Here is a 21,525-nt window from a genome sequence, read left to right as displayed (position 1 = left end):
AAATTCCTGCCTGTCACGCGCCTCCTGAACCTCACACACTGCTGCGCTTCTCCGTCAGTCCTCAGGGTGGTGTTTTTCTGATAGCCCTCTCATTTCAAAAGCACACGAGCCAAATATTATACAAAGTCTCTTATTGTCTCTCGGGGGCAATGTTTCAAGCGGTTCGCTTCTATTTTTGTTTTGACACGGTTTAAAAACAAGTCCCCCCTCCCCTTATTTACAGCCATCACTACCTGCCTCTCACTTGTCATCCTCTGTGCATAAAATACAAGTTTAAATTAGAAAAAGGGGAACTGACAGAACCACCACGCGAGCGCAACTGCTTTTCTTTGCCTCAGGAGTCCGAGAGCAAACAGACCTGCGGCCCCGTCGGGGGGAGCGATTTTCATGGGGTACGGCGGGACGTGGGCGGTATCGGGGCCTCCGTCTTTGCAGGGGCAGGTGAAGGGGATTCGTTCCTGGTTACAGGCGAACTTAATGAACTTGCAGAGCTCCTCCTGAGTGAACACCTCCAGCGCGCTCCAGAAGAACTCGATGTGCTGATCCGTTTCCATCAAGCCCACCTGGTACATGGTGTGTGCCTGCGGGAAAAGAGAGCCCGATGTCCGCTGCTGCTTCTGCCTCCCCACAGAAAACTGCCCCGCTTGCCCTGGGAGAGGCTAGAAGGGGAGGGTAGCAACACCTCCCCAGCTTCTCCCGCCTTTTCAAAGAAATCAGGAAATCCAGCCAGGGGAGAGTGTTAACACACGTGGGTTTGGATCATTTTTGCCCATCAGCTTCTGTCAGAGCCTTGTCCTAGTGTTTAGTTCAACCCGCGGGGCCGGGGCAGCTCAGCAGTGCTGCTGGATAAGGCAAACAACGCCCACGGCCGAGCATATTCTACAACTTCTGACACAAGAGAGCAGTTCTTCTTATGGCACAATTCTTACGGTAATGAAGTGGAAGTATTTAGGACCAGAGGTTATCTGTAACAGATTCATTTTAGATTTTCAGAGACTTTGCAATTTAAAATAAGGGCAATTGCTCTCTCAGCCTTTAGCTCGAGCAGCAAATATTGACTAAAGCTCAAGAAAATGGAGAGAGATTTAAAATTTGATGTTAAAACCTAAATTCATTATTTCTCTCTGGCACAAGCCCCATTCATTACTTCCTGAATCCAGTGAAATCTTAAAAAAAAACTTCGCTGGGGGCAAAGGGGGTGGTGTCCAGGTACAGGCCAGTGTTCCCCAGGGACCGTCCTGCCTGTACCACAAGCAGAAGATTCTCCCCTAACACCTCCCCCATGGGAGGGTTCTCTCCTCTACGTGTCAGCCAGGTCAGTTTTGCCACGGAAGCTGCGGTTCTTCGCACCTTGAGAAACTCCAGGTTGATGTACGGAAGCCCACAAGTCCTCAGCTCCATCTCCAGAGGGGTCAGCGTAGTCAGGAGCTGCAGGGGAATGATAGAGCCAAGTCCAGCACGCACTGCAGTCATGCACTCTGGTGTCTGCAGCTCACGCATCCTCAAGCTCCGGATCGCTGTTGCATACACGTCCTTGTTCTCCCATCTGCAAGGGCAAAGATTCAGGACAAAAAAAGGAGAGTGTAGAAGAGCCCCCTTGCCCTTCCCCAGACCGTTAACATACAGAGGGTTTCACGGGGACATTCCGCTTTTGAATAACCCAGAGTGAGCAATAAACTATTTGCTTAATTCTCACTCTTAGTTCCGATGCTTCCCAACTTAATTCCACTTTCCTCAGCTTCCTCCTCTTCCCCCTCACACTTTCCCCATTTATTCACAAGCCTCCTAATTGTGGAGGTTTACTGAAGCCAGCAAACAGCCGATAAGCACGGCTCCTCAGCTCTCCATTTCTGACAGAACAAAAGGCAGTAAATGGCACCAGCGATTCCAAGTTCCTGCCAACCAATGTAAAGCCTTCCCAGATCTTTCCAGCCTTCAGCTTGTTACAAAAGCATCTCTGGAGAGCCTGGTGCTTGGAAAATGATTCCAGAGCTGCTTCCTTCCCATGTGACCCAGTGCAAAGTCCGGCCAAGACGGCTGTTACTTACCCCACTGGAATGTGTCTGCCTCTGGGACAGAGCTCCACCTCCTCCCCTGTCATGGTCAGGTAGGTGAATTTGCAGCATGGCTTGTTAGGACAGTCAGGGCTCTCTGTTGCTAGATGCTGAGAAGCAATTTCTGCACAAAGAGCTTCCAGTTCTGTCTCATCATTTATCTGTCACGAAATGCAAGACCAGCATGTCGTACTGGGTCATTCTTGTGACTCACTTAAGGTATCATCACAAAGCTTGCTCATTCTATCATCTGGAGACATCACAGACAGTGAAAGTCAATAATTGCTTTGGTGGGTTATTTTCTGGGTTAGCACTGCCAAGCTCCAGTAAACATTTCAGAAGCCTTAATTCCACTGTGCCTGGCAGCACAGGAGACTGAGCAGCTTTTCCAAGCCATCAGGATGTAAAATCCTGCAGCCAAGATGAGTCAAAACACTTCACGACCCTGCTCACATGAAAAACATCTGCTAGCTGTGAAGCCAACCACTACTGTTTAGGGCAGGCAGTTTAGCTGCTACTAGAACAACATGCTTGTGGGGGAAACCCTGGGAAAAAAAAAAAAAAAAGGGGGGAAAGGTAAAAAAGGTTACTTACATTTTCAAATTTTTTGACGTAGTTGTAGGTGAGGATGTCAGCCTCCTGCAGATCAACGTCAGGATCCAGTGGCTCTCCTACCAGGGTCTTCCAGAAGGAGGGCAGGAGGTCAAGCGGCAAAGGAACATCTGCTCGAATTGCAATACCCAAGAGCTGCCCAAAGAAATGGAATAACTGCTCCTCTGCGTAGGTTATAGGGCTAGGCGTCAAAATATACTTCCCCTTTTGAAGAAAAAACACAGAAGAGAGCACACAAACCAGTATTTAACATTCGATGCATACTCTGTGGGTCCGCAAGTTCACAGGTTTGTGAAAATACCGATTTGAACGTGACGAACACTGTTGGCTACAAAAGGATGGCTCGAGCGTGGCATGGAGTCTGCATATATTACACAGTGATATTATATCACATTAGCTTATCACTTCATGATCAACAGCAATACCATCATGCTGGTTCCCTTGAGAGCCCTGCTTTCACAAGCTCTGTTAATCACAGGACTCTTCTGCATGTGTATTAGTAGCTCGGTACCTAAACCTTTCAGCTGTGAGATGTTTCTGAAACGGGCTGGGTATGCAAAGCCAGGTTTGCTCTGGAGTTGGTCTTAAGTTGTGGGAAATGACCTGTTTTCCCACCCTGTCAATATTCCTAGGAAGGAACTACACCTCAACCACTGTAAATTCTCCAGGCCACAAGCTTTATCTTGTTTCTATAATACATCTACTGCACAAAATAGGAGGATGCTAAATATGCATTAAATAGCATGGATGGAGCATCTTATTCTACTACCAATGCACTGAGCCTCCTGGTGTCATTGCTGGAGAAATACCAGCAGACTCTGACTTCACTGGTTTGAGATGAACAATCTCTAAATCCGACCTGAATCAGATTCACTCAAAGTGAACTTTGACCAGGAGTCTTCATTCTGCTACATTTTGCTGTTTGGACCACCTGGCTACTCCAAGTACCCGCAGAGTCACTTGCGGTGCAAGAGGGGATTCAGCAGCAGTCATTTCCAGTTCTCAGGCACGTGAGATCCGGCTGCTCAGATGTGCCAGCAGGGGCTGTTGATCTGAAGCTTCTCTCGGTATCGCTAACTGAGTGTGTTCTACCCCTGGCCAAACACATGCATTCAAAAAGAGAAAAGCAACTTCATTTCTTGCGCTAAGATATCCCACCTTATTCTTATTGACTGCAGAGCTCGGGCACAACAGGAGAAGGGAGAGCGAGGAGCTCTGTAACTCTTTACAAACTTGCCAAAGGAAGTGACGGAAAGATCCACCTGAAAAAGAGAGGGGCAAAATAATGAAATGTCCTCTGAGGCTTCTTACCACTGCCTTTTATCCAGAATTTGCTGTTCTCCTTGAAATCATGTTTCATACCTTAGTTCACACGCTTAACCCCTCTGACTGCACAGACACGTGGCTTAAACAAGGGTGGGGTAGATGCCAGCCATGCCAGGCTACTATTCATGTGCAAGTCCACATTTAAATAGTTTAATTACATGCAGGGAACTATGAATTGCTTCCTGCTGAATTCCTAAGTGCTGCTTTGTCTTCCAGAACTCTGTGTGTAAGCCTAGCACACACCTTTGTTACTCCAGCTGGCCTGCAAATGGAATTTGTTACTTGATCAGAAGATGAATGGTGCTGTCTTCATAACGACGGAGCATTTCCACAGCTGAAAGCAGCGAGGCAACGCATCAGAAACCATTACAGATGCTGAGCTGTGGCCATAACACTTATCTCTCTATAGATACTGTCAGTAACCACCACAGACCTCAAGAAGAAAAGAGTTCTCCTTGAGAGAAAGAATCAAGGAGCCCTTTGTTCAGCTAATAGGTGTACACTGACAAGAATTTTCCTTTACACAATTTGATAGATCCCAACACCAGCTGGAAATACGAGAAGCACCTTTGGGGCTTTTCTTTTCTACCTCCATATACCCCCATGAATCTCCAAAAAGGACCTAGTACAATCAGTACAGAGACTGCATTAATTTAGATAGCAGCAATCCATCTTCTTTGACACATAGTTGATATTTGCCTTGATACCCTATCAATTATTCAACAGATCTGCAAAGCAAGCTTTTCTTGGCTCTTGTTTAAATCAAGTCTCCTCCTGGAGTACACGCAACCCACGCAGCAGCCCCCGGAGCCAGCACCCCCAAAGAAAGCCAGTATCCAAATGGGGCTGGGCAGCATCCACATAAAGATGATCTTACAAAATGAAACCTCAGACGTTAAAACACCGTGTCAAGAGAAGAGAAGGCATAATAGCCTTGTTTGTTAAAGAAAGATTATTGCTTAACACTTTCTGTGGAAAAGCAGTGCTCCTGTGTCGCGAGGACTCCGTCTCTGTACTGGCTAGGTGCAGTCAGAACACTTCAATGCTTATTCCTCTATGAGGTTCATTCTTTTCACCAGTCACATGAAAATTATTAAAATGATTACAAGAAATATTATAAAAGTCTCCTCAAAAAAAAAGAGGAAGATGCAATTTTAATATTATTTACCACAAAAGTTAAGGACACTTTTTAAAGCAAGAAAACCTTATCGTGCTCACCATCTCTTCAGCTTGGCCAGGACAAGCTGAAGGTCATACATCTGATGGCAAGTTGAAAACAATTCTCAAAACCACCTCACTTGAGCACGACCATTTTAAATTAACACTTGTGTATTCCCTGACAGCTATGTTTGATAATGCATCCTATACTAGTATTTAATGGTACCTTAACCTATTTGCTATATAATCTCACATCACTTTAACAATAAAAACCACAGTAGCGTTACCCAGCTCATTACTAACAAGCACTTCAAGTCCTGGTTATCAGCACAGTCTGGGTTTACCGTGGCCGAGCACCAAAACAACCTGAGAGACATCCTTACTAAATTCTCTCCCCGTGCTTCAAACAACTTATCATTACTTTATTTACTTGCTGTAGTTAGCAAAGTCGCACGCCCAGGCACACATCCTTCCTGCTGTATTAGCTGAAATATGAAAATTAACCATCTGGCTTGCTTAATTCTTGGAAGCTTCATTCTCTTCCATCTGCAGGACTACAAGCACCACGGAGGTAACGCTGCTCCCTCAGGTTAACGCGAGCCACGTTCCGGTGAAAACCTGGGATTCCACCCGGGGTAAGTTCTCACAACTGTACCCGGTGTCACCCCCGCTGGCAACTCTGTGATCCCGACTTACTTGTTCCATGAACCTCCTCCCCTGTGAACCGAATGTTGAAAGCGTACGTAGGGTCTCCGCCACTGGCAAGTTTAACACAGAGCTGCGAGGAGGGCACACAGGCCAGCTGTCTCGCTGCCTGGCAGAAATAGGAATTTTCTGAAGAACGGATCTCCCCTATTTAAAAACCAAAGAAAAAAAAATAAAAGCCCCACACTCCGAGTATTTTACGTTAATAAGCATCTGAGCTTGGTTAAAACAGATCTGACCTATTGCAACGGATTAAAATGGATTTTGAAAAGGATCAGTGTTTCCCTCACCTCCAACGATTTCCAAGGGATCCAGGGTGATCTCTGGGGCTGCGTGATCAGCAGTTCTTTGGACGGTGGCGTTCAGCACTCTGTTCATTACAGTTACTTTTGTGTCATAAAAGATTAGACCTAAATAAAAAAAACAGATTTCAGTATAGTTGCTCTATCCTCCTGCAATCCTATTTTCTGAAATTCTCTAATGGACAACAGTAGAATAATAATTCCACCTGCACTAGGTAGGTAAGATATGGCTACTCCACTTTTTTTTGGAAAGTATTTGTTACTAAAGTTTACTGGAAGAAGTGCAGCAGGTTAGAGCACTGATGAATGCAATTCCAATGTTATACAAATAGACCCTAGCAACTCCACCAGAATCTTTAAATCAGAAGCACTTTGCCAAATAGCTTTCAGAAATCTGAGATGTTTTGACAGTAATGCTAGAGGCAAGAAAACATGATAAAAAATAGGGCTCTCACATTGCACCAAAAATATGGGCTTTATAAAGACAAATCTCTGAAGATCCTTCACTTCCTCATACTGAGATTACTTTTTTTTTTTTTTTTTTTTTCTATCTGGGCCAATATAAAAGCCTACTTGCACATATTGACACCTTTGGTGAATTCTGTATCATTGTCTTCAGAAGAAAACAAGTTTGGGAAATGTAATGACCTAAGTCACCATTTTGTTTGTTGTCTAATGAAGTCTTGTAAAAACCATTTAAATGCATGGTGTTCTCTTGATCTCTCTAATTCTACAACTTCAGTGACAACGAGGATGCCAACATATCCTGGGACTTTCACCTGATCTGTTGCTTGCCTGATAACAAAGAATTTTCATTTATGGATATGCCCAAGAAGATAAAGGCACATTGAAGGGCCACCCACAGACAGAAAAGATGGGCCAGCTCCCTCCATGGTCAAGAAAGGTGCAGAGTGTCTATTAATTACTTGCAAGAATAATCCCCCTCGCCTTTAAAAAACAAACCAAGGAAAAGAACAACTCCCACACTGAGAAGTGCCCTTGGGTTAACGCCGAGTTTCGGCTGTCACCTCAGACCGTGCGTGGGCTTATCGGGCTGAGAATGAAGCCAATAAGCCTTTGTTAGCGCACTGGAACCACGCCCGATCTCGCTTTCCCTCTCCCCTCCACGTTCCTCTTTCTGTCACCCGTACACATGCATTAAAACCTTCTGCAAAATATCCAAAGGAATTCCATGTGGTGCACGGTGCCCCCCTTCCAGGGCAACCCCCGTGCTCCCCAAGAAGCTGACCTTTGGCCTCCTGCAGCAGCGCAGCAATGCTATTAGCGTACATCTCGGTCTGCCGAAGCTCCACCAGCGGCAAGAAGAAGGTCTCCAACGTTGTATTGAGAGACTGAAGCAGCGCAAACCGCAGGCGTAGACTTTCGACGGGAACATCTGAGGTGGGAAACATCCAGTCAGAGAGACAGAGAGATCCCTGCCTAACGCACAGTCCATCTTCCCAGCAGATTCAGCCCAGGAGCCACACGAGCTTCCTTCCAAAGCAGCCCCTCCCGGTCCCTGTGCATCAACAAGAGGGCCAGAGGTGCAGGAACAGTGGTGATCTGTGATGTTCTTGCCTGGATCTCCAGTCTCCAGGTCCCTGAGCCCAGTATCTGTTATCATCACTGAATTTGCATTGTCTGGAGACCCTCTTGAAGGAACTTGGAACAGGATTTAGGTGACTAAAGTCTGCCTAGGTCCAGGATTGAAATCCAGCCTTCCTTCCCCCTGCAAGCTAAGCTCAGCAGCTATCTTCCTGCTCCAGCCTGCTCAAGGAGGTGGGCTCGGAGAGCAGAGAACAGTTGCAGCACATTTCTAACCAAGCTGCCAAAGGCACCGTGGTGCCCGAGCACACCCCAGGAGAGAAAACCTAGACTTGGTGTTCCCTGAGCCCAGAGAGGCTCCAGTCTGCAACCTCCAAAGGAACGTTCCAAGGACCTGGGCGACAGCCAGGCTGCGCAGGAGCACTACCCAGCTCTTCCACTGCAGAAAGCCTCCAGGCAAACAATCTATACATACTCAACAGACAGGAAATTCGGGGATCTGCTGCATCAGCTGGATCCAAATAAACTTCATGGGGATGGAGTCGTGCTGGTGTAATTGCAAGGTGACGACAAAGCCTGTTAATATACTGGACAAGGGCTACATCCATTTCCAGTGTCCATTTCCGGGACGCTTTTTGAGCATGTCTTGCATCAATGCAGGCACACCTGAAATGTAAAAGGCATAAGACCTATTGAAATTTAAGTGTGATACTACTTACTAAGAGCATGCTGAGCACACCATTGGGTAGCTTGTTCTACTTCTCTCCTCTTTTCTTAAGCAGAGCTGCTTCATTATAAAAACTCCACTTTGAGAGTAAGAACTGATTTATTACCTACCTTGCCTCACTGATTAAATAATAAGCCAAAAAAAGGAACTGCCTGTTAAGCTTACATACTGCACTATCTTCTTTATGATCTGAAGTGGATATAGGAGAAGGGGATGTGGCAATTAGCTTATGGCTTGACACAGGGTGATAAGGAGGATTCATTTAAGGAACTTTCTTCCTGTACAGTATTAACAAGGAAGTAACTGTTCCCACTTCTACACTACTACTGACTCAGTAACAACACTGTCAGTTTAAACAACTGCTCAGTGCACAGAAGAGAAAGCTGCTGTGAAAGGAAACCAGAGACAGCCAGACGGATCTACAATTCTCATCAGGCCAGCTTATTATGCAGTTTGAAAGCTATAAAGGACAGTATGAAATGTGATTTTTTTTAGCTATGCTGTGTACAAGAAAGTCAGGAGCCTGCGTTTTGACAGCACAGTGACTCTTTTAAAGCATGTTTTAAGACAATAACCAACAATCTTCTGAGGCTTGTGGTAACATGCAAACTTCTATCCATGGCTAACACTCTGGTTAAAGCTACCTGGAGCAGGAACACTTGGGAGCGAACCTTTTTTTTTTTAAAGTGAGCGCAATTAATCAGTATCACCTTTACAAAAGATTTGCAAAATGTACCTTTCAAAATGTAGATCATAGCCACAGGACAGAATAGCTCTCCACACACTACGGATATCCTGTTTAGATCGGTCAACCACAAATCTGTGAAATCCATCCAGCGTCAAATACTTTTCCTCAGGAACTGAGCAAAGATACAACCATCAAATAGTTAAAGACTTCTTATAAAGTCTACACACCACACAGGAAAACGGTCACTGTGGTGGCTACCTGCCAGCTTTCTCCTGGTTCAATTTTCCTCTTGTAACTCAGTATATTTTCCTACTTAAGTTGAGAAACACCATTTAAGACCATCTAGTTCAACCCCGTAATATCCTAATTTCACACTGTACAGAAAAAACCTTGAAAGTATACCTCTTAGAAAGTCAGCTTCTCTACCCAGTATATGCATATGGCCTATGCACACCATTGCAGGAATTGCAAGAGCATGGTTTGCTCTCACTTACACTGCTGAGTCCAGGCTTAAAGACATACAAATAAAAGCAGCATTTTAAATCACTATTTAAAAAAAAATAATATCTAGTTGGCCTCATTAAAAACCAAGACAAACCAAATCTATCATAACATCACATAAGCATGCCAATACAAAAAATGTATTTCTTTTCTACAATGTAATACTACAGAAAAATGCTATAAAGCTACTACCTTCCTGTTTCTTTGTCGGAGACTTTTCTGGGTCCTTCTCTTCAGGTTTGCTCTTCTCAGGAGATTTTGGCTTTACAGTAGGTTTCTTCTCACTTAAGGCTGTTCGGCTAAGGGACAAAGTGAACGTTAGAATAAAAGTTTTCTTTTGTCTGTTCAAGAAACCAAAACATTCCTTGAAGGTCTCAAAGTTTTATAATCTTTTATAATCTCAAAGTCGCATTTCCTTCTTCCAATCCATACATGGAAACACAGAGGGAAAGGGGAATAAAAATCTGTATTCCTAAAGAGAAATCAAGTATTTTGTAACGGTCAAAAGGCTGAAGACACCGACCTGACGCTATTGAGCATAGACTTTTCCTTTGTAGGTGGTTTAGTAACTGGGCGCTTGGTGCTCACAACTTTCACTGGATGCTGTTCTTTGCCCGCCTTGTTGTACTTGCTCTTGTCAAATTTCGGCTTGGGCACGCCGTATTTCCTTAAAATCTTCCAACACAGAAAGTGAATAATTACCCAATGCCTTCAAGTTACACAAAGGTGCTGAAAATAGTTTTCAAAGCACTACCTGAGTAAGCTGGTCCTCTAGCACTTTCTTTGGAGGGCGGACATTCGTGAAGAACACATGAAGAAGGTTGCCAGGAGTCTGAGAATTTATCTGCTCTTTACTAAGATAGATATCAGCAACCTTAATGGGTTTCGCTGGAGTTAGGCTCAGCATTTGCTCAGAATGGATGCAGCTTTTAAATATTTCTGTGAGGACTTCCCGAGCACCTGGGACTAATTTCTCACCTAATAAAAGAAGCAAGCAATATGGTACGATATACCATGACAACTGTTTAGAATTTGAAACATGGAAAAACTTTTTCATTCAGTTAAAATATTGTATCACATGCCACTTCCTCTCAGAGAGAAAAATCACTTAGAAAAACTCTACTAGCAGATTGTGACCTTTCTGTGCTCTAATGCCCCCTTCGTAATAGAGAACTGAATGCCTTCGCCTGTTTTAGCCACATACTGTGATTATTATTTGAACGACTGTAGTGGTTATGAAAAAAACTAGATTTATGATGCCAGTATAAAGATTATGTTGTGTAGGTACACACTGACACGTATCAATTGAACTAGCAGTCAGCTGAACTCCCTCCACGTATTATCCTCCCCTGTCCCCGTGTATTAGGGTCTGTATAGCTTTCACATTGCTGGAAAATACAAATTACTACCAGTTCTGCTTGAACAGTTTCTACTCTAAAAATTATGCTGTGTCTAACAATGGTAAATGACTACAGTGGCTATTTTCTCAAAAAAGTCACTAAAGAACTCTAGGTTTTTTGGGGTTGGTGGGGACTATTTTGTGGGTTGGGTTTTTTCGGTGTTTGGGGGTTTTCTATGTTTTTTTGTTTGGTTGTTTTTTTTTTTTTGTTTTTGTTTTTGTTTTTTTTTTTTTTTTTTATTGTTTGATTAGCTGTGAGAACAGTTGAACAATGTTCAGATTACAAATAGCTGCTTGCCAACTGACAAGAAGGAAGAAACTTGCTTTGAAATTACTCCCTGGCTCCCTCTCATTGTCACCCATCAATTAGTGAGTCATAGTGAATGTACACCAACAAGGAGAACCTGAACTCTGTATGTCCCCCCAAAAATGCACAATACAAGTGAGATATTTGTCATTATGAAAACCACATACCTTTTATTGACTTATCATTGAAATAATCTTCTAGTGCTGGGCTCCCTTGTGTGTCAAATAGACTCTGATTTACAGTAGAAACAGTTAAAATCTCTTCAGTTGACATTTCCATCAGTTCATCTTCACCATCCAGACTTGACAAACCAATGAGATCACTACTGTTAAATAGACTGGCTCGGATTTTCTCTATTTTAGCTCTTGACCTTATCTGTACAAATAATGAAATTAGTTAACAGGAATTCTGACAAAACAAATTAACTTCCATTTATATGAATTCAGGTCTTAAGCTTTCTCCCTGCTCCGTGAAGATAATCACGACAGCATCTCTTCTAGCGTTGTTCTACATCAATAATTTGATACCATTCAGGTTCATAATTCAGGTTCAGCCTAGAAAACATCCTTTCTAAGAACGTCTGGCCACTGAAATCACCATGCTGTGAGTTAATCAGGCACAGTTCTGAACCAGCTATTCAGTTTCTTAGTCTAGAGACAGCCTTTAGAAATATCAGATAAGAAGCTGAAAGTTTCAGATAGGTAACCTGTCATTATTTGCAACTCTGCTGTCCTTGCTTCCATTCTCCATTTAGAAAAATATATCTAAATTAGCACAGGCCTTGAAGTCTCAGCTACACAAACTGGGAACAGGAACAATAACTTCCTTTGATTCCAAGAATAACCACCATGCATCATTATCAGAGCAGCTACAGACTTGGCGTAGGTTTCGATGTGAATACGCTGACAGCTTTCTGTACACACTTTATAGTTTATTTCAACTCTGGTGTCTTCACGTCAATTAATAGCTTAAGAATAGCAACTGAAGATTTTCTATCTGAATAAGCTGATTTTCTTCTGAAAAGGGAAACTGATACAATCCCAGACTATGCAAAAACGTCTCTCTACATGCACAAGCTATCTGAAATGGCTGTGCTTTTGCAAGCTCCTGATAAATCTGCAGCATTCAGTTAGTGTAACAGCAGAGGGTAAGGGTTCTCGTGCACAGCTGAAAACCTGGAGCGATCTGGCATCAATGGCAGCCACCTACAATGCTTTTAAACATTAATTTGGTACCAGATAGCAACAAAATTTACCATCTCTTCTAAAGTAACCGTGTAGAAGAATCTGTAGATGATTTAAAATATGTGAAAATGTAGTCATTAAACATTGCCTTGTGGGTCAAACCAAAGGGCCACCTATCTCTAAATTTATCTCTGGCAGTGGCCAGTAGCAAATCTTTGAAGAAAGTTACATGAAAGAATAAATGAACAGATCTTTTCTTCCACATATTCTCTCAGCCTCTAGAAATCAGCAGTTTAAAAGATTTCCTAAACTGAAGGCTGCTTTGACTGCTGTGCTTAATAGCTACCAATTTGCACATCTTCAGTGAACTTAATCCCTTACAAATTCATTTACACTCTTGACTTCCGCAACACCTTGTGGCTCTACAACTTGGAACACACAAGAGTACTTCCTTCTGTTTTAAAACTGCTACTTGACCACCCCACTGCCAGGTCCCCTCTGCCCTTTGAGAGACAGCGAATGCTTCTAAGACCGTGAATGGTACAGTGAGACTCACTGGAGAATAAAACTCTGTGTTCCTCAGCCATCCTGCCCAAGCTGAGAACTCTTAGTCTCCTCAGTCTCACGTGCATGTTTATTCCACACCCGTGACCTATGCTGAGCTAGACCTTGCTAACAGAACCATCCACTCTCCATCATGCAAGCCGTGGCCTCGGTCAAGCAAAAGAATCTTTACAAAAAAAAACACCCCAAATCCATATAGCACACTTTTTCCTTAACAGTTGGATCATGCTGCTCCACACAAACCACATTAAGTACAATATTTGTCAAAGTCAGAGATTAAAATAGGTACTAGCATCAGACCTCACTTTTTCAGAAAAAAAAAAATGATGGAAAAGGCACCCTTTCCTGATTGAAGGCTATTACCTCCACTACAGCAAAACCTTTGATTGGCCGTGACAGAAGCGGCTGGTTGTCCAGAGATGTGACTGTGTACATTGACCCGACATCAGACACAGACGCCGTTTCTACATTGTCGAGTGGTTCCCCGAGGCTGCCAAGACTGCCGAGGCTTCCAGTACTGCAGTGTGAAAGATCCAAACTCTCCTGGCTGGAAACAACATGTGGTTCCAGCAGGCCCGGTGGGATGGGCAGTTCCAGTCCAGCTTGATACTGGTCAACTGAGATATCGCTAACGGTCCGAGATATACCCTGTGAGCTGCAGAGGGAAGCCTGGCTTGTAGATGCTGAAGCACTAACGCTCATGGCAGGTGTGACACTGCTAGAGCTGCTGATATCCAAACTGTCCGCGCTACTTGAAACAGTTGGTTTTTCCAGCTCAGTTCTGCATTCTCCTCCTTCCGCTTTGTCCTTGATTTTTTTGGGGTCCTCTTCCTGCAGAGGGATGTAGATCTCATCTTTGAAGACTCCACCATGTGCATTACATGCCTTTCTGATCGCACTTCTGACAGTGCCCTCCTCCAAGTGTGTCGGTATTCCAGAAATGACAAGCAGGCGGCTGTGAGCTGTGGGACCTACTAGCGCTTGACACGCATCTGCCACAGCATCGTTTGTCACACCCAATCCTTGCGGATCCTTTTTAGTTAGGTGTCTGAGAATTATAAGCAGAGTCAGTGCTCTATGAAACCATAACATGTCCTCGGGCTTGCTTCCTCCTATACTGAGTATTGCAGCATCTGTTTCAGCTGCTCTGGATGAAGACCGTTTGCCTGAAGACGATGTCTTTTCCCGCTTCATTTTGACTTTCTTCCTCTTTGACAGCAAGCTAGGACTCTGCGGCGTCTGTCCCGGAGAAGATGAAGATGAGGACGAAGAGTCACTAAGATTTGGGGCACTTGTTGAAGACATCACAGTAGCTGTCACACTCATATTGATAGGTAAGGTTACTTCTGCTACAGCAAGGCAGACTTCCATCAGAGCATGAAAGTACGTTGAAAATCTTCCTTGGTCAGCCCCTCCAACACCAGAACCACCGCACGCATTTCCGGACACCCAGTTTTGTGTTTCTTCATCATACAACTTGTGAAGTTCCGACTGCAGGGCCATAAGCATAGCTAGACAGGGATTTAGCTGAAGGGCAATAGAAGATGACAGTCCTGCTGGATTTTTTTTCTGCTCCAGATTGTGAATTTTGCGAAGCAACTCAGCCAGGAGATGAAATATTAATTCCTTCACACATGCTGCCATGTCAGTTGTCCAGAGAAAGTTCCCTGCGTGTGGAAGGCAAGACATGAGTCAGCGGCATTTCACTGTTAGTAGCTTTATTACAGGAGTTGCAACAGTAACATAAAAAAAAAAAAAGCACAAGAAAAGGTCATTTCATATGGCTGCATGTCAGCAGGAAGACAGACAGGAAGGCTATTCCAAAAAATGCATATCAACAGAAAATTTCTGGAGTTTGAAGAAAATGTCAGTATAATGGAAGAGCTCAGAAATGCTTTGTGACTGCAGGTTTTTTTTTTTTCATTTTTTTTCCTAAACTCTTCATCTGATCCAGCACATCATTGGTGCTCATTACTAAATAAATACTGCATTCTCACCTAAAAATTCCACTACTTGCAAGAGAACTGAAGCAGGAATGGTATCCAGCTCATCTTCTGATTTTCCATCCCCATCTTCCAATTTCCAAGTTAACAGCTGTTCTGCGAATGCCATTGCCAGGGGGAATTCAAGAGGAAGAGAATGCAAGACCAACACAGCTCCAGGGGGAGGAGATACTCCTAAGCAAAAAGGTCAAAGAAAATACTTATCATAACTTTAGGCATCTGTAAAGTAAGAGCAGTACCATATCTTTTAGGGTAATTTTGAGGCTAAATTTATGCTAAGTGAGAGTTCTCTCTATTAAGTACCTCGTAATACACAAACAGGAATGTTTATTTATAAGGATGTGTTGGTAGAATCTATAAAAGTACAGTCAACATTTTGTTTACAGGACATATGTACTAAAAATAGTCCTAGTTCATATCTAAATACATACAGGACTTTTACAAAGCCATTTCTTTGTAGTGTGATCAGTATTGATAAAAACAGAGATGCTATAGTTCAGCAAAAGAACTTAAGGACCTCCAACTGAAAGTTTTAAGAGCTTACTGCAGCTCAGTCACCTTCACTGCTCTAAATAAATCACCCTGTCTCTCCTTTAGGCTGGAAGAGTAGAAAGAATATTAATGATTGCTCTTGCTCGAGAAGCTGGGATGACCTACGTATTACTATACTGCATATATATTATTCTTCATATTAAAGGGTCCTACAATCACCTAGAAAAACAACAACAACAAAAAGTCTATCTGCAACACAGCATCTCAAACAGCAATAGCACCAACTTGAACACTGCAGACATATTCAATTTGTGAACTCATGGAAGACAAAAGTCAGAAAAAAAGAAATGCAGATTCTGACAGATGTAACAGAACTAACAAAATCAAAGGCAAATGGCTTCCAATGTTTATAAAACCATATTTTCTTGCTTAAGAATGATTGCATATTTCTGCTAGGACACATTTCTTAATGCCTTGTACAAAAATACTGTCACAACCAATATTAGGACTGGTGACAATATAGGAAGCTCCTGCACAGAGGCAATGATACTTGTCTCACTTCTGAAAATACAGTTAAAAAGGTGGGGGTTTCTGTTTGGTTGGTTGTTGTTTTTTTTTTTACCTAGTTTGATGTGGACCTTGTCCGTAGGGGTGATCACCGAAGGGTACTGATTGGTCGTTGGGGGAGGTGTTAGGCCTGTGTTGGTTGGAGAGGCATCTCGAGGATAGCACACTGCTTCGATCAGGTTTAACTGACCATTCCTCTTGACTTTATGCCCAAGCCCATAGACAAGCACTCGAGCCCAAGGAGCTTTGTACAGGGATGAACTGAGAAGAGAGCAAGGACAGTTCGGTTAGACAGTAACTAGCTGCTCAAAACCCCAGCCCAATCACAGAAAGATGAAACACGCTGCGGTATTTACCCTGCCACCCAGAAAATGAGGCTCTGAGAGGAGAAAAATCTTTTAAAAAAAAGTGAGCAACTACATACTCAGTGTTCACAGAGGCTCAAGCAGCACATGTTTAATCTTTGTCACTCTTGGTCCCTCAATTACTTACTCTTTGCGGAATCCAGACTGACTTTCCTTACAGGACACAATTACAAATGCAGCCCCAGGAAAATTAACATCCATATTGACTTTGGATTCTGAAATTGGGAATTCTTCAGCAGGAAACTGTTCTGGTGCCGTCTGTAACATAACATTGCATAATGACAGCCCCCATGCAGCAGCAAACCATCTCCCTCCTCTTTTTTCAAATAAAATATAGCATTTTAAATAACGACATAGTGTGAAGCCACTTTAACGTGATCCAGAGTATTGCTATTGCTTGTGGTTTTGGTGTGCCCACTATGATCAGAACAGGAATACAGTCTATCCAGAGAAAGTCCAGTGTGAGGGACAGTATTATGGAAGTTAGAATCACGCAAAGCAAGGGCTCCTTAGAAAGAAAAACAACTCTGCTCATACAACATTATTAAATATTTTACCTGCAAAAAGGAGCAGATCTGTTTAGTGAGGTCTAACAGACTCTCCTCTCCTTGATGGAGTGTCCGAGTAATGGCAACAGTAAGCCACTCTCTGATGGCTTGTGAATTGCCCTGGTAGAAGAGATCTGTGGCAGCACAGTTCTGGGAATGGACGCAGTGTTGCAGGGACTGGGCCAAAAGAATAGAACTTGAACTGATTGTTCCATCTGTAATAACAAGATAAGACAAAGTTGGAGATCACTTCAACATGTTTATGTAGCCTGTGAAACAGGCAGTGGAATGAGAAGTTTTAAAACACTTGGAAGATTACAAGCCTCTATTTTCACTCCTGAGCAAGTGCAAAACTCCTCCCAAAGGTCAGCAGTAGAAAGGATCCACCCAAGACTAGACTTGCAGCCCTGCTGTAGTTGGTTGCAGACGGGGTGACCCTCTAAATGCCAGCTGTGTTCTTCACCTGCCTTAAGCCAACCCCGAGGGATGCCTGCCAGAGGTACACAGAGCTGTGGGTTCACAGCTGCCTCATTTCGACCCATGTAGAAAGGCAGGCATATTTGAATTTACTGCCTAAGTACAATGAGGACAAGTGACCAGGGGCCCTCTCCTCCCCGCTTGTTCTAGATGAGGTGAAAGCGGCTTTATTTGTTCTTAACCTTTCCCCATATATGAACAAGATAGCTTTCATGGCTGTCATTCTGGAGCTAATGGGAGAAGTCAAAGGAAAACAAAGTGCAGTGCACAAAGGAGCGGACAATTCACCAAAATGCCAGTTTGGGAACCGTATATATTAGCAGAACTTGAATTAGGCATGTTTTAAAGAGGAAAAACAAAATAAAAGCTTGTAAAATTATTCTCAAAGCCATGCAAAGTAGTGCTGTACTCTGCAAAAGGATCTTTTACAATGCGGCATCTGTTAGAGGTAGCCAAGTTCCAAAGTAATTGGAGGAGGGAACAGGATTCTTTCCAACGGTAAATAATTACTTTCAGTTATTAATAGCCTATATTTAGCACTTCCGACTTCCTCTTTATGCTCCAGCCACGTTACACACATTTCTTTGCATGCACAATAGCTTTGTCACGATAATCATCTTTGTTAACACTCACTTGAATTAGCCAAAGATTCTTTTCCATGATTCAGCACATACATTCTCTAATCAGATCTGTGATTCCAGTAGGAAAAGGACAAACCACTTTGTGAAATGAAGAAGAGTTGAATTTTGCAAACTGAGACCCAACTGGCATTTAGTTTTACTACCCTGGATTCAAACTAGAATATGTTCTCAGCTCCTTACAAGTACCCCATATGGATACTTCCCTCCCTCCCCAAACAGATCACCAATGATGAAGGGACAGAGGCACAGTGAATGGAGTCTTAGGAGGGACTCTGAACTCTCTTGAACACTTTTAATTAGATGATTAGCATAAATTTCAGTTTAGTACCCTATCACTAAGGTCAGGAGTCCATTGAGACATTTTTTTAAATCTCATAATTATGAACTAATTAATCAGTAAGTACCAAATTAATTAGATTTTTTTTTTTTTTTGTCCCCAGAAAACTATAGTACCAAAAAAGGGCTCTGACAAAAATTAGTGTTTACCAGGAAGAGGTGGTGCAAGAAGCTGGTTGGATAGCAACTGCAGGTGCTCCAGAGTGATATCACGGATAGCAGGAATATGGAACAGACGAGTAAACATGTGTGGAGATTTGGGGGCAAAAATATTGAGGAGAGCCATGCGGCAGTACAGCTTGGCCAGAGAAGCTTCACTTCGCAAAAGCTCTCTAGAAAACACAAACATCAAAACGTAAAATTGCTTCACCGTACTTAAGTCATAACCAGCAACCTGCCCTTGAATTCAGACATATATGCCTGATTTATTCTTATTTAAAAGGTTTAGGTAGACTCAAATCCTTCTTATTCACTTAAGATAGCACTCAGCCCATGTAATTCTGGTATCAAATTAAGGCATCTGAATTAGAAGCCAACTCTCCACAAGGTCAGTCAAGAGTTCTCGAGCTTTTAGAGAGCAACTGACTGATGGTGAAACAAACCCAAGCCTCAAGAAAGGTACCTGTTAGATGAGCATGTATAAAAACACTTTCACATGACTAGGGAAAATTCTTTCAACAAGAAGAATAAATTTCCTTTATTACAAATGAAAAACCCCAAACTAAAACCCCACTACCCATTAAAACATGAAGATTTAATGAATCTTTGTCAGCTTTAGTACAACAGCTGCAATAAGATTCAGAAATTTACTACTGCTCAAAACAAGGCTGCGGTAGATAATTGTACTATAAGAAATGCTATAAATTCAGTCAGATTATACAAATGCCTTCTAACTACATTTCTTTTTTTTTTACCTGTGGATTTGGATATTGGTATTATCCAAGGTAACCAAGCCATTGGTTGCAGTCCTCCTATAACCAGCTGGCGGCCTTTCTAACATGTCAATAGGATACCAGTATCTTACCAGAACTCCTTCACTTCTGAGATACGTCTCTACTTGTACCAACTCATTTACCTGGAACACCAAAATCAACACTGTCAATAAACACAGTAAATGATAATATCTGTTTCCTTCAAAAAGGGCACCAAATCCTCATTCAAAGTACACTTCACCATATTTTCTCACAGAGGGGTGATGCTGATACATGAAAAGCCCTCCCAATGTATCTTTACTCACTGAATCAACATCCAGAACAACACCATGAAGACCAAATGTCTTCAGCATCCCACGAATAGCGAATTTGGGTAAAGCTGTTCCAACAGCACTACTGGTAACGTTGTTACTGTCAGGAGAGCGAGTCACCACCGTGAGACCTGGGCAGAAAGGGACAACGCAATTTTTGAGGTACAGCATTTTCCTCTGACTCACAGTTTATGCGGTAGGTCCCAAGTACCAGAGCCACTTAGCTTTTATTTGCCCCTCAAGCTACTTTTTGCTGACCTTACCTTTTCGTACTTTATCAATGGTAAATTTGTTTGCTTCATCTTTGATATCCTCGATAGTAGGAAGGTAGAGGTCTCTTGGGATGCCACCATTTTCCTCGTAGAGGAATTCTACAGTTTGTCGTGCTATATCAACCATTCCTGGTAGAAGAGAAGGGCATGCTAGTTATTGTCCCCAGCCACCTGAAGTAAGTTCTTATTCTCATTAATGTCATAAGCAGATGAGCTAATTACTTAAATATTCTTTCAGTCAGGCTGATAGAGTTTTCCTGAGATAAACTTGCATTCTTCTCATTAGGCCTCAGACTTCTTACTTTGCTCTTACTGTGGCTTTCCCACAAACAAGTCATCTTGCCAGAACTGTATTCATTTACAAATCCCCCCTTATTAAAAAGTTCCTCAAAAGTTTTTGCCTTAAAATAGTCATAGACAGAAAATGAACATAGGTAATTCTTCTCAAACTATTATTCCAAAGTATTTCTGCATCCACATCGCAAGTTCTGCCACCATTTCTAAAGCCATTTTCCCTATTTAAATATTCCAGATTACATTTTTTTGTAATTTTTATGTGTTAAAGAAAAATCAGGACTCCAACCCAAATTCTAAGCACTTGACAAAAACAGCAAGGGAAACATTTTTTTCTTTAATTTAAATTTTCCAGCCCCGAATACAGTAAAACATGAAACACAGGTGTTGTCTTCACACATTGCACATCATATAAAACAACGTGGATGGAAATAAACATAGCCATACCTAACTGTAAAGCTCCTTTAATCTGATCCAACCCAGACTTCCTCTCAGCTTCATTACGGAACCTTCTTCTGATTGTAGGGAAAACTTTTGTTTCCCAGGCTTTAACCAACAGGGCATAGTGATCCTCCTACAAAGACAAAACTTATTTAAGAACACCAAGAAGGAAGAAAAGTTAAAACACAGCTATATTTTCCTTAAGGAAGCAGGGAAAAATCCTTGTGTGGCAAAGCTTAAAAATCTGAATTACAAGATCTGTATTTAGACTACAAGTTATAGCAGGAAAATCTTGTCACGGTCCTCACCCGGGGAATATCGTCGTCATCGTCATCATCACTTTCATCATCTGCAATGGGAGGGGGATGAGGATCGGGGCCTGATGTGATGAAGTTCTCATAGCTTAGTTCCATTTTATAGTGGCAAGATGTGTCACTGTCGTACTCTGCAAAACACATACGGAAATAAGGAGATCGTAACGCACCAGAAGGCATGAGAAAACATTCCACAAGGTCTCAGGTATATTGCATTTCACTGTCTGGGGAAACGGGATGCATTTTGACACAGCATAATCAATTGGCTGATTCAATCAACTATATCATCTTATTGCATTCAAAGCTCTAAGAAGATAATTTCTCAACCAGGTTGTATTAATTGAGAATAATTGACAATATAAACAAAGACCAAAGTAAGATTTTTTTTTTTAATTGTCTTCTCATGTATTTGACAATGCTTGTTGTACTGCTTTACCTAAATAGGCAGCACCTAAGGACT

The 21,525-nt window shown here is 42.5% G+C and overlaps 1 protein-coding gene across 4 annotated transcripts in view; it reads right to left on the bottom strand.

Moving 5' to 3' along the window:
• The window catches only part of HECTD4 (HECT domain E3 ubiquitin protein ligase 4), a 77,651-nt gene that overhangs the window by 2,853 nt on the left and 53,273 nt on the right, over window positions 1–21,525 (bottom strand). For all 4 annotated transcript variants that reach the window (XM_042805702.1, XM_042805705.1, XM_042805704.1 and 1 more), the window contains exons 51-75: window positions 21,060–21,196; window positions 20,758–20,884; window positions 20,008–20,145; window positions 19,739–19,875; window positions 19,416–19,576; window positions 18,652–18,833; window positions 17,057–17,262; window positions 16,627–16,757; window positions 16,190–16,395; window positions 15,070–15,249; window positions 13,436–14,739; window positions 11,492–11,699; window positions 10,373–10,596; window positions 10,142–10,293; window positions 9,811–9,917; window positions 9,166–9,289; window positions 8,178–8,368; window positions 7,407–7,553; window positions 6,146–6,265; window positions 5,847–6,002; window positions 3,825–3,928; window positions 2,649–2,870; window positions 2,049–2,215; window positions 1,351–1,546; window positions 359–581 (exon numbers count right to left, since the gene is read on the bottom strand). In XM_042805702.1, the coding sequence (XP_042661636.1) occupies window positions 359–581; window positions 1,351–1,546; window positions 2,049–2,215; window positions 2,649–2,870; window positions 3,825–3,928; window positions 5,847–6,002; window positions 6,146–6,265; window positions 7,407–7,553; window positions 8,178–8,368; window positions 9,166–9,289; window positions 9,811–9,917; window positions 10,142–10,293; window positions 10,373–10,596; window positions 11,492–11,699; window positions 13,436–14,739; window positions 15,070–15,249; window positions 16,190–16,395; window positions 16,627–16,757; window positions 17,057–17,262; window positions 18,652–18,833; window positions 19,416–19,576; window positions 19,739–19,875; window positions 20,008–20,145; window positions 20,758–20,884; window positions 21,060–21,196 (5,250 nt within the window). The remainder of the gene's footprint in view (window positions 1–358; window positions 582–1,350; window positions 1,547–2,048; window positions 2,216–2,648; window positions 2,871–3,824; window positions 3,929–5,846; window positions 6,003–6,145; window positions 6,266–7,406; window positions 7,554–8,177; window positions 8,369–9,165; window positions 9,290–9,810; window positions 9,918–10,141; window positions 10,294–10,372; window positions 10,597–11,491; window positions 11,700–13,435; window positions 14,740–15,069; window positions 15,250–16,189; window positions 16,396–16,626; window positions 16,758–17,056; window positions 17,263–18,651; window positions 18,834–19,415; window positions 19,577–19,738; window positions 19,876–20,007; window positions 20,146–20,757; window positions 20,885–21,059; window positions 21,197–21,525) is intronic.

This window comes from Tyto alba, unplaced genomic scaffold (assembly GCF_018691265.1).
Source record: "Tyto alba isolate M040663 unplaced genomic scaffold, T.alba_DEE_v4.0 Super-Scaffold_44, whole genome shotgun sequence".
In the NCBI taxonomy this organism is placed as follows: Eukaryota; Metazoa; Chordata; class Aves; order Strigiformes; family Tytonidae; genus Tyto; species Tyto alba.
This window is presented reverse-complemented; position numbering and strand designations above follow the sequence as displayed.